This window comes from Macaca mulatta, chromosome 6, assembly GCF_049350105.2.
Source record: "Macaca mulatta isolate MMU2019108-1 chromosome 6, T2T-MMU8v2.0, whole genome shotgun sequence".
Taxonomy (NCBI): Eukaryota; Metazoa; Chordata; class Mammalia; order Primates; family Cercopithecidae; genus Macaca; species Macaca mulatta.
Genome location: NC_133411.1, coordinates 186,531,694 through 186,544,213, shown reverse-complemented (window position 1 = coordinate 186,544,213; position 12,520 = coordinate 186,531,694). Strand labels below are relative to the sequence as shown.

The 12,520-nt window shown below is 49.3% G+C and overlaps 1 protein-coding gene across 17 annotated transcripts in view; it reads left to right on the top strand.

Annotated features, from left to right (window-relative positions):
* Positions 1-4,063: 4,063 nt before the first annotated feature.
* FAM193B (family with sequence similarity 193 member B) overlaps positions 4,064-12,520 on the top strand; it is a 35,511-nt gene continuing 27,054 nt past the window's right edge. For 2 of the 17 annotated variants that reach the window (XM_078004090.1, XM_078004088.1), the window contains exons 1-2: positions 5,287-5,456; positions 11,659-11,714. Coding sequence is in view for 2 of the 17 variants with exons in the window: in XM_078004084.1 (XP_077860210.1) it covers positions 4,162-4,371 (210 nt within the window). In the remaining 15 variants the exon portion in view is untranslated. 17 annotated transcript variants of the gene reach the window in all.

Sequence of the window (12,520 nt, the reverse complement as noted above, 5' to 3'; positions counted from 1 at the left end):
TGGGGAGAGAGGAAAAAGTAAGAGGGAAGGATTATCCTCTGGGGGAACCATGCGGTGGAATTCTCTCCCGATGGCGTGTGAGTAAAAGTGATGTATATTCATTTCTGGGTACAGCTCATAGAAATGTCCCATGCGTGGGAGGCTGAGGCAGGAGAACGGCGTGAACCCAAGAGGCGGAGCTTGCAGTGAGCCAAGATCAAGCCACTGCACTCCAGCCTGGGTGACACAGTGAGACTCCGTCTCAAAAAAAAGAAAGAAAGAAAAGAAAGAAAAGAAAGGAAAGAAAATAAAGAAAGGAAAGAAAGGAAGGAAGAAAGGAAGAAAGAAAGAAAGGAAGAAAGGGGCCGGGCGCGGTGGCTCAAGCCTGTAATCCCAGCACTTTGGGAGGCCGAGACGGGCGGATCACGAGGTCAGGAGATCGAGACCATCCTGGCGAACACGGTGAAACCCCGTCTCTACTAAAAAAATACAAAAAACTAGCCGGGCGAGGCGGCAGGCGCCTGTAGTCCCAGCTACTCGGGAGGCTGAGGCAGGAGAATGGCGTAAACCCAGGGGGGCGGAGCTTGCAGTGAGCTGAGATCCGGCCACTGCACTCCAGCCCGGGCGACAGAGCCAGACTCCGTCTCAAAAAAAAAAAAAAAGAAAGGAAGAAAGGAAGAAAGCAAGCAGGGAGGGAGGGAGGGAGGGAAGGAAGGAAGGAAGGAAGGAAGAAAGAAAGAAAGAAATGTCCCAGGCAACCCTCACTCTATCACCTTTCCTATCCTCTAGATGAATGGAGAGGACTTTGAGAGCCCAGGTGAAGGCAGAACCACAGGATCAAAGGAGACTGGATCCCTGAGTGACTGCAAAGTCCTCTTCAATAGGCATTGGCCTGCGACACGAATAAGACAAGATCTAAGGTGTTAAAACTCTTGCTATGTGAGGTTGGTTTGTTACAGCAGCTAACTAGCCCTAATACATAGTCCAAAGTAATCACCCTGCTAGAAGAGAGCTGGGTGTGCCCCTCAGAGTAAGGTTCCACACAGGGGCTCTGGCTGGTTCCTGCAAATTGGACTCAACACTGAGAGTAGATAGGTCAGCCAGCCTTGGGGAGGAGACAGTCCAAATTGCTGGGCCAGTTTTCTCATGGAGCCATTGAATAAGTTCTTAAATAGTTGGGAAGAGACAATCTGACAGCCACGGAAACGGCCATACTGCCCATTGGGCTTTTAAGAGGTTCTTTTGATGAACGTTCATCTGGGACACAAATAGCCTTATGTTCTTAAGCCATTCTGGGCAATCTTTCCACATCTGTCATCCTCAAAACTTCCTGTCACTAAGGCTGCAGGCTTTTTTTTCCCCCAAGTCCCTCAACAACAGAGTAAATCATGATCCAATGGCCAGGAATTGATGTGTCTTTATTTCAAGGTCTTTGCATGGATTTCCCTTTTCTATGCCCTTGGGCCCTGTCTGAGGAAGGCTAGAACACGCTAGCAATTTGCTTCTGGCTGGAGCCAGCACACCACACAGAGCCATCTGCAAACTGGGCTTTGGATTTTTCTTCCTTGGTCAACTCATCATTAAACTGTTCATGAAACCATTGATCCAGGTTGAGGGATGGAATGGAGAAGAGTGTGGCACCAGAGGAATGTAAGTAACTTGCTCTGGCAACCTACTTGTGCTTTAGGACTTGCGTGGACCCAACCCACACATGTCACTTCTTCATGACAGGGTGTTGCTGAGCACCCCTGATTTTATGGCTGAGTAGATCAGATAACACTCAGTTCAGGTCACGTAGTCACGTGGTATGCCAGGATCAGGCATCCAATTTCACCGGACCCCTGAAGCAAGCCAGGAGCTATTTCTAAAATGGAGTATAACTATTTGCTAAAAGAAAGCGTAACTTTGCTCCAAAATCCAATGTCTAAGTATTAAGGCCAAAGCCAGAACTATTTACTCTGCAGCCTGGTCCAGTAGGAAAACTTTCTCTTTTTGTATGATCCTGCCTTAAAGTTGGCAGCTTTCAAGTGACCCAGTAACTGGTCAAAATAATGTACCTAAATACATCTATGTTTCCCACCAAGTCTAAGGAAGCCCAAGCCCAAGTACTGAATCTCTTCCTTAGCAGGGAGTGTGACCTACTCTTTTCCTTCACTTTACAGGAAATATCTCGACATATCCCAGACTCCTAGATGGCTTACTGACAGGCCCCTATATATTTGTGAGATTTATTATCCATCCTCTGGCACACACATCATGCTTTACCAAATCATCCAGGATATCTGTTATTCCCTTTTCTTAAGGTCCATCAAGATGATGTCATCAGTGCCTTGGTAGATTAGCCTGATATCCATTAGAATGGAGATTTAGTAAAAAAAAAAAAAAAAATCCCTGTAAACTGGCAGGGTGCAGTGGCTCATGCCTGTAATCCTGGCACTTTGGGAGGCTGAGGCAGGCAGATCACCCAAGGTCAAGAATTCGAGACCAGCCAGGGCAACATGGCAAAACCCTTTCTCTACTAAAAATACAAAAAATTAGGGGGCGTGGTAGCATGCGCCTCAAATCCCAGCTACTCTCGAGGCTGAGGCACAAGAATCCCTTGAACCCAGGAGGCAGAGGTTGCAGTGACCTGAGATTTCGCCACTGCACTCCAGCCTGGGAGATAGAGTGAGGCTCTGTCATAAAAAAAAAAAAAAAAAAAAAAAAAAAAAAAAAAAATCCCTGTAAACTAAGTGGCTGGGTCCAGAGAGTGACATACCCTGAAGCCAGACAGTGAGGGTTTACTGCTGCCTCTGCCAGATCAATGCAAGGGAATCCTTGTGTTTGGTACAGAAGAATAACCATTGACCAGACCTCTTGCTGCCTATTAGAGGCCAACAAATGTGCTGATCTCTCCCAAGAAGGACCACATCTGGAAGAGCGCCTGAAGTTGGGGTTCTTACCAGAATAAGTAAGTTTATCATAATGCTCTATTGTTCTTCAAGGCCATCTCTCTCCTATTCTGGACAAACTGAAGAGGTAATGGTGATGTGATGGGACTCACCCTACATCTTTCAAATCTTTGAGAGTGGTATTAATCCCTGGGTAAGATAAGGTACTATTTTTGATTTATTTTCTTGGTAGTTAAGGAGAGCTCTAGGGCCTTCCATGTAGCTCTTCCTTTCAAAATAGCCCTTGCCCCATGGGTTAGGAAGCCAATGTCAGGATTCTGCCCTTCTTGATACCAATAGCAACTCTCCATATAACCACAGTTTCAGAGTACATAGCCCAGGCATGAGACAGACTTCACTCACAACTTTTTTTTAAATCTGTGCCATGTGCATGTATTATACAGTATATTCACAAAAATAAAAGAGGGGGGAAATCCCATTTTTAACAATTAAATACATAATTATTAAGTTTTAAAAATTCTCCTTTGTGTACCATTCCAAAATCCTCTCCTGCATATACTATTTTTTTGGAAACACCTAGTCGTCTCATCGTTATCACACCGGTTGTAACTATGTACCGACGTGTCTACCTTCTCCATCAGACTCTAGAACAAGGAGTCGGATCTGAGTCCCATGCCCCAAGCACAGAACGCTGGACTCCCAGTAGACCGTATGTTGCAAATAAAGACCGTCCCTTTCAACTTAGGCCGTCCACGAGCCCAGCAGTTCCAACAAAATGATGTACAGCAGCCTTTTGCAAGCCTTTATGTTGCCTCAGTATTTCTCCCCTGCAAAATGGGAATGATCCGTATCTGCCTTGCTGTGCTGTTGGAAGGAGTCAGACGACGGGTGTGAAAGTATTATTGTAACACTATAGAAATTAATTCACTCATCCATTTAACAGGCAATTATTAAGTGCTAGGGTGCTGCACCGCGATTACCACCGCGTTACACGCGTTCCTCCAGCAGGTAGCATCCTTCCCGTCCCGCGTAGGGGGAAGGGCGTCTCCCCACCAGGCTTTTCTCCCACGGAACTCCGGGTGGTGACCTTATTCAAAATGGCGCAGGCTGCCTCGGGGGCTAGTGCGGCGGCGCGGACTCCGCGTGCCCTCTGACCTGCTGGCAGCAGGCGGAGGGGGGAGCCGGGCGCCGCCATATTGGCTGTTGTCCTGTGAGGGGAGCGGTAGCGGCGGCGGCGGCGGCGGCGGCGGCGGCGCGGCGTGTGGAGCGAGGGAGCGGCGCGAGCGGCAGCATGACTCGGAGGCGGAGCAGGCCGAGCGGCGGCGCGGGTAGGCGCGAGCGGGCTCGGGCCGCGGGGCCGCAGAAGCCCCAGGCGCCCGAGCCCCCGCCGCCGCCAAGCCTGGAGGCGGGAGCGGGTGCAGGCCCCCCGGAGGCGCCGGCGGAGCCCGATCGCGACGGCTCCAGGGAGGACGACGAACCCAACCTGGTGCCCGGCCCGCAGGTAGGAGCGAGCGAGGCGACTTCGGCGGCCCGGGCGCTTTCACCTCCCCCGAGCGGGAGCGGGAGTGGGGCGGGGTTGGGGATGGGCCATCCTGCCGCGGCTGGGGCAGCAGCCTTCCCCCGGGTCCGGCGCCGAAGCTTTCTCCCCCGGGGCGGGAATGGAGGCCGGACCCCTCTCCCCAAAGCCGAGGCTCGGTACGCGCTCCTGCGACTAGGCTGAAGCTGCTCCCCTCTCCCCGCCGCCTCCGGCCTGGAGCAGAGGCTAACGTCCGGCCGTACACCCACACTGGGACTGGGCTGTGATCCCGAGGCCGCAGCTCCTCTCTCGGCCCGCCACCTCCCCCTGGGCCCACCTGCTCCCTCAGCCACAGGCCATCTCGGGGCTCTGGGACTGGACGGCTGCAGCCTCTTCCCTCTCCCCTCGGGAACGGCTCCACTCCGTCCCCTGCACCGCCTGCAGCCGCGGCCCCTCAGCAGCTGTGTCTCCTGGCACCTCCTCGCCATACCCAGCAGAGCAGTCGGAGCAGACAGCCAGGCTGGCCGGAAGAGTTTTTGGTGGGGTTTCTGCACTGAGGTGGAAACCCAGCAGAACCTGCCCTTTCTCCCTTCCCCTGCCCCGCAAGGCGGCCCACCCCGACCCTGAGATCCCGGGTTTGGAGACTCCTGCTGAGAGTGAACAGTAGGAGGATTCTCCAAAGCTTCCAGCTTGCCACCTGGAAGAAGGTCACTTTCTTTTGAGCAAAGGAGATAATGGGGGGTACCCTGCCAATGTTCACTGAGAGGCGGGGGTGACATGGGCCACGGTTGCTCTGGGAGGGTTGTGGCACTCGGGGCTGGGTGGCTCTCCCTAAGCTTGCTCTGACAAAAGAGTTTTGAGTTGGTCTTTTGGCTGAGCCTGCCCAGGAAGGCAGGCTCCTGCAGGAGTCTTGGAGGGTCGGATGCGGCGCCGGATGAGGATGAGGCGTGGCGGAAGATGCGTTTGGCTCTGCAGACACTGCATCGGGCAGCAGGGGACTCTGGGAGGCTGGTGCAGCCAGAAGGCATGGCTCTTGACAGCCTTCTAGTAGAATCTCTGGAATTGTGCATGTGAGTGGGGTTGCCATTTGGGGTACCTTCCTACAAAGCCTCCCCTGACCTCCCCAGTTGCGTCAGGTGCCCTCTCTGTGCCCACAGCCCTCTGTGCCTCCCTCTGGTAGCACTCCCCTTTCTGTGATGAAACGTTCTGTTGATATGTCTGTTGCCTGCCCTGGACTGTGAACTCCGCAGGGACACAGGCCGTGCCATCTATCTCTGATCCTCCACGCCTGGCCCAGGGCCTTGCTAACACAGAGTAAAAATAACTAGGTGAATGAGAGAGAAAATGAATCAGTCCAGAACCCGTGCTTATTGTAACCCAGTTTTCATGCTGATTTCCTTGTGTCTCAGATCACAATAAGGTTTTTAATTAATGAAAATGTCACCACTTATTGAGTGTCAGAAGCTCCACCTTCATCCCCATCCCCATCTCCTATCCTAGGCTGACACTGCTTCCAGGAGACTCCCCAGGTGGGACCCCAGACCCCTACTGGGTCTAGCTGCCAACCCTGAGGCTGCTTCCCCCACCAGCCTACTCTGGGAACCCCCTGGGAGTGCTGTTACCCAAAAAGGGAGAGTGGGAGAAGGGAGAGCCGGGAAGCTGTTGTCTTCTCTTCTTCTCATTCAGCAGACCATAGAATACTTTAGGGTCTCTGCCACATAGAGATGCCAGAAAGCTTGGATGATGGCTCAACCATTCAGTTTTTATTGAGGATATAACTTTGCCAAGAGCTCTAAGCTTCATCAATTGCTTTGACATCTAGTTTCCTACCATGTTCTTATCTACTCCACTGCTTGACCTACTGATTCATTTATTTGTGCCGGGCACTTTACATACCTTACTTATAATCTTCCCCCCTCCGCTGTATTTCTCCGCAGCATTTAGCACACATATGATGAATTGACCATTGATTTGATTATCTGTTTTTATTTGTGAACTCTGTGAGTTCAGGAGCCATGTCAGTCACCATTGTACCCTTGTGCCTGGTGGTTAACAAATGTTGATCAACAAACTAGAGGATATAAATATTATTACCCCATTTTTCAGATGAAGAAACAGAAACTCAGAGCAACTAAACATTTGCCCAAATGACTCCAGCTATAGGTGTTAGACAAAAGAAAAGAAAAGGACTCTTAGGTAGTTTGGGGGATTTTTAACAAGTCTTTTTTTTTTTTTTTTTAAACTACAGCCCCAAAGAAGGGAAACAAACTGGTAAATTCGGTTCTGATTATGCCCCACTTTGACCGGGGGTGGGGTCTGGAAGCAGGCTTTTGTGCCCTGGTGCAAAGCACCTAGTAGAAAGGTAGGGTTCAGTCATTGCTCTGCGTGCAAGCGTGTCTTTGTTGAGGTTCTCTGGCTCTCACTGCCACTCATAGCCCTGTCTTACATATACAGAGTGGATAAGGAAGATGAAACTCAGTGTCATACACCAAACTGAATCCCAAGGTGGCAAATGAGACCACTCCCAGTCCACAGGCTTGTTGGAATGCCCCAGCTCACACATTGTTTTGTTTCTGTTTGTATTTTCATTTGAGACCATATTTTAAAGATCAAAAGGTTTCCCACACATTTGGATTTGGGGCTCTTTTTAAACTAAAGATATGGTGATGCTGGGTCCACTTTTCCACAAGGCAGTAATCAGTAGTCTCTGAGTAGCATTTGGCCCTTTTAGACAACATGTGCTCCTTAGGCCTCTTCTGGTTTTTCCCAGGCCCCTTCACTCATTTGCATAACCTGTACACATTTAAAGCAGGACCTTGAGTTTAACTGGGATCCCAAATGGCTTAACTCTCAATTGTTTCAGGCCACTAAACCACATTGATCTGTTTCCTAACAACCCAAATCCTTGTTTACAGCACAAGAAGGCTGAAACAGTTACTACCTTATTAGCAAAGGAAAAAACAAACAAACAAGGAACAACTGAAAAAGCAATTGTGGGAGGCAGTGGGGAGTGGTGTTTAGAGACTTGAATTCCCAGCTTAGCCTCCTAGCTTTGTGACTCCGCAAGTTGCTTCTCTCTGACCCCATCAGGAACTTCACAAGAGGCCTTGGTGGCTCACGCCTGTAATCCCAGCACTTTGGGAGGCTGAGGCAGGAGGATCCCTTGAGGCCAGAAGTTTGAGACCAGCCTTGGTGACATAGTAAGCTCTCTGGTTCTACAAAAAAAAGGAAACCAAAACTTAGCTGGGCATGGGTGCACACCTATAATCTCAGCTACTTGGGATGCTGAGGCGGGAGGATTGCTTGAAACCAGAAGTTCAAGTTACCCAGGACTTCAAGTGCACGCCACTGCACCCCAGCCTGGGGGACAGAGGGAAACCCCATCTCCTTCTTCTTAAAAAATAAAAAATAAATAATAGTTCACAAGAGAAGCAACCTATGTAGCAGCTAGTACATAGAGGCGCCTCACCTAAGAGAGGTGGCAGGAGCTGTGCCAGGTGGCCATACAAAGCCTGAGTGTTCTGGCCTATTAGTTCTGCTAGCTGTCTTTCGTCTCTCTTGGACCACTCAGTTTGTAATCCAGGTACACTCAGTAAGCCCCCAGGAGACTTGCTAGGATGTAAACCAGCAGTTGGTGAGGAGAGGTGAGCTCATCCTACCCTTGTCCACCTCTTGTTCCCCTCCACATCGTCCTCTGGGCCTTTGCCCAGTCTAGTTTAAAGGGACTCTAGAGATCCGATTCTCCCACTGCTCCCTCAAGAAATTGATTAGTCAGTATCTTATAGCAGATGATTAGTCAGTATCTTTAATAAAACCATCTCATTATGTTTAGTTCACTCAGCAGATATCAAAACAACCTCTGTGCCAGGACCTTTATTTGGGGTGCACAGATGGATAAGACAGTTCCTATCTTTGGGGACCTCCCCCTTAGAATCACTGCCTGCCCAGCCTGCACAACTTCCATTGTCAGTAGGAGGAAATGATACTGAGGGGATCCCTGCCACCTCTAGTTCTTCTTTGTAAGCCAGTAGAGACTCACTCAGTAAAAATGTCAAAAGACCGGGCCGGGCGTGGTGGCTCACGCCTGTAATCCCAGCACTTTGGGAGGCCGAGGTGGGCGGATCACAAGGTCAGGAGATCGAGACCATGGTGAAACCCCGTCTCTACTAAAAATAGAAAAAATTAGCCGGGCGCAGGGGCGGGCGCCTGTAGTCCCAGCTACTCGGGAGGCTGAGGCAGGAGAATGGCGTGAACCCGGGAGGCGGAGCTTGCAGTGAGCCGAGATTGTGCCACTGCACTCCAGCCTGGGCGACAGAGCGAGACTCCGTCTCAAAAAAAAAAAAAAAAAAAAAAAAAATGTCAAAAGACCTTTGAAAATGAAGACTTACCGACTTAGGATTTTATTTATTTATTTTTATTTAGAGATAGGATCTTGCTATGTTGCTCAGGCTATCCTCAAACTCCTGGACTCAAGTGATACTTCTCCTTAAGCCTCCCAAATAGCTGGGACTACATGTGCATGCCACTGCACCCAGCTGAGTTTTAAATTTTAATTTCTGATATCAGATAGATGATCCTAACACCTTTACTTACCTCATCTAGAAGTTTTTAGAGCAGGGTCTATGTTTTAATTTATTTGGGGGGTATATACTGTGTGTGGTCCTGTGGTCCTTATATACTCAATGCCTGGCTGTTAAACTAAATTCTAATAAGTGAGGATTCTACCACTTCGTTCTTATCTACCCCCAAACTGGGCCAGGTTGGCAGTTATTCGTTCATTTAGGCCAGCCATTCGCATGCTGTGATGCCCAGTCTTATCTCACATGGCATTTATTGTGCAAATATTAACCGATCCCAGCTCTGTGCCAGGCCTGGGCTAGCTGCGCATGCAGAAGTGAATCAGACATAGTCCCTTCCCACAAGGGGCTCATAGTCTAGAGAACGTGTGTATAGTAATTGCAGTGATGCTAGGAGATATAGCATCGGCTTCTTCTGAATAAAGGTTCAAATCCTGGACACTTTTTTTTTTGAGATGGAGTCTCCGTCGCCCAGGCTGGAGCACAGTGGTGCGATCTTGGCTCACTGCAAGCTCCGCCTCCCGGGTTCACACCATTCTGCCTCAGCCTCCTGAGTAGCTGGGACTACAGGTGCCCGCCACCGCTCCCAGCTAATTTTTTGTATTTTTAGTAGAGACGGGGTTTCACTGTGGTCTCGATCTCCTGACCTTGTGATCCATCCGCCTCGGCTTCCCAAAGTGCTGAGGTTACAGGTGTGAGCCACCGTGCCCGGCCATCCTGGACCCTATTAAGTGGCCTTTGGAAGTGTTTCAGCCTCTTGGTTTGTTTTCTTATGTATAAAATGACAATCCAGGCCAGGCGTGGTGGCTCACGCCTGTAATCCCAGCACTTTGGGAGGCTGAGGTGGGCGGATCACAAGGTCAGGAGATGGAGACCATCCTGGCTAACACAGTGAAACCCGTCTCTACTAACAATACAAAAAAATTAGCCGGGCGTGGTGGCGGGCACCTGTAGTCCCAACTACTTGGGAGGCTGAGGCAGGAGAATAGCGTGAACCTGGGAGGTGGAGCTTGCACTGAGCCGAGATCGTGCCACTGCACTCCAGCCTGGGCGACAGAGTGAGACTCCATCTCAAAAGAAAAAACAAGACAATCCAGTTGTACAAGGTTAATGTTAGTGTCCAACAAGTGCTGTGTGCTTAACACGAGAGGCAGCTGGTGTCGGGGTTGCCCAAGACGTAACCTAGAGGAAGATGGGTCAGAGAATGCTTCTCAGAGCTAAGTCTTCAAGGTTCTCCAGAGAACAAGGTGGGAGAAAAGAGTCCAAACAAAGGAAGGAACTTGTACAAAGACCCAGGGCGAACCCCACTCACTTGGAGAGTCGAGAGAGATCTGGCTGAAGGGGCTAGCAGGGTTCTTGAAAACCACACCAAGAGGTTTGGGCTTTATCCTCTAGGTGGTGAGGAATCAATGAAAGGTTTTAAGCAGGAAAGAGAACGTCATGGGCTTCAATACATTCTCTGATAGCACGTGAAGAAGTAATTCTCAGTGGGAGAGACAGCTGTGATTGCTTGATTCCACCTCTCCCTTGCCCCAACCTAATAATCATCAGATCCCCTGTGCTTTGCTGGACCCTATCCCAGACTTACAGAATCAGCCTCCAGGTCTGGATCCCAGGTGTCTATTGTTGAATTGTCCCCAAGTGACTCCGACATGTGGCTGGGTCTGGGAGCTGCTGAATCGAGGGTGCCAGGGGGATCTTTGAGAAGACCTAGGGTATTCAAACAATGAGCTTCCCAGGGAGGAGCTTTTCCATAAGCAAGAATAGAAACCACCTTAGTTCAAAACAGAACAAAAAACCTTCCCCCAGTTCTGATCTATTAATGATATTTGCCAACTGCTAATCTTCCATTGTGTATCCAAACACTTACCTGTGCCTACTCTGTGCTACAGGCTCTGCTGAATGACTGCAATACAGTGACTTGTGGGACACAGGCTGTGCCCTTGAAAAGCTCACAGTATTGTGGAAAGGACAGATTTCAACCAGTAGAATATATTTGATAAGCTCTATTCCTGAGATATGTTTTTAAACAAAAAAGTGTTAGGGTATCCCAGAGCAAAGCCAAGTTCATTCTTCCTGTGGACTTAAGAGGATGTAACACCCAGATCGAGCCTAAAAAAAAAGAGAGAAAAAAGGCAGAAGGAACAGCATGTGTGAAGGTGTGACTACTGTATGTATTTGGTCCTTCTTGGCAGGATGTGCAGAAACAGAGAAGGACTGAGGAGAGGCATGCTATGTCTTGAGAAGGGCCCTGTGTTTGTGCCTTCAGTTCTGTGCCTGTGAGCCTGCCTTCGTCCTTCAAACTCTGGGTGGCTCCCAGCACAGCAGCTGCATGGTTGCGCAGCCTGTGGGCCAACATGCTGCCGTCCATCTCCCCTTCATTCTCCACCAAAGGCCCTTAGCTCCCTTTATTATTTCCCGCTCCATTCTTAGCATGCTTAGCACAAGTGGTAGCTACAAGTAGATCTATCTACTGTGAAAAATGATGTAGGGAAACTAAGGCAGAAAGAAGGGGCTGGTGGAACTGCAAACACTGAAGGTTTTATTAGGAAGTTATAGCCAGAAAACAAGGAGCTGGGGGTTCAAAGAGGCCTTGAAGTCACTTGTCTAGTCCTTCTGTCCTTTGCTTCAAGAAATAAATTTGGTTTGGGCAAGTCTCACTTAGTAAGTTTCCCTGTCATTTCTTCCAGGGCAGAAGAGGAAAGAAACTAACGGGTATTGAGCACCTACTTTGTGCCAGGCCCAGGCCAGGTACTTTACATAATTTATTTCCTTCTGTCCTCACAACTCTGTAAAATATGGTTTTATTCCCATTTCATAAATGAGGAAATTGAGGCTCAAAGAAATTGAGTAATATTCCAAGATCATATTGAAAACGACAATTGGGATTTGAACTCAAAACTGTGTGTCTCATCCCCAAAGTTCATGCTCTTCCTCCTCCATGAGTAACGTGTGCTGGGATTACAGTAGCAGAGTAGCAGTTTGACCTGAGGATTCAGGTAAATCTGCGGCTTTGGCCCTCCTTGTGGCTGATTGCACCCAGGAGGCAGTTCAGCAGATGAGCTAGCCTTGTGGGGATATTAAAACTGAGAAAGTTTTAGGGTTAAGGTCACTAGGATCAGAGAGACTCACTCCCAACCGAGCTTGTACAACCAGAAAGGATTCTCCACTGACTAGTCTTACAGTGTGAAACAGCTGTTCTACCTCCTGGAAGGGCCTGAGCCCACAGCCTGCATGGAAGTTTGGGTAACAGCTCCAGGGCACTGAGGTAGGGTTGTGTCAGCTCTCTTAAGAATTAACTGCAGCTCTGATTGTCAGCATTAGAATGGTCTGAGATTCTTCTCACTGATTGCCCTCTCATCAGTGGCTCAGAGTGACTTATAGCATGTTGGGAAATGCACTGGTTTGACTCTGTTTTACATTCTGCCTTTGTGTTGAAAAGCTGAGACATGAGCCAGGTGGGCTTTATGCTTTCATTTGTTTATTCAGTGAATGCCTGCAATGTGCCAGGCCCAAGCCAAGTTAGGTTCCTGGGCATACTTAAATGACCAAGGTCC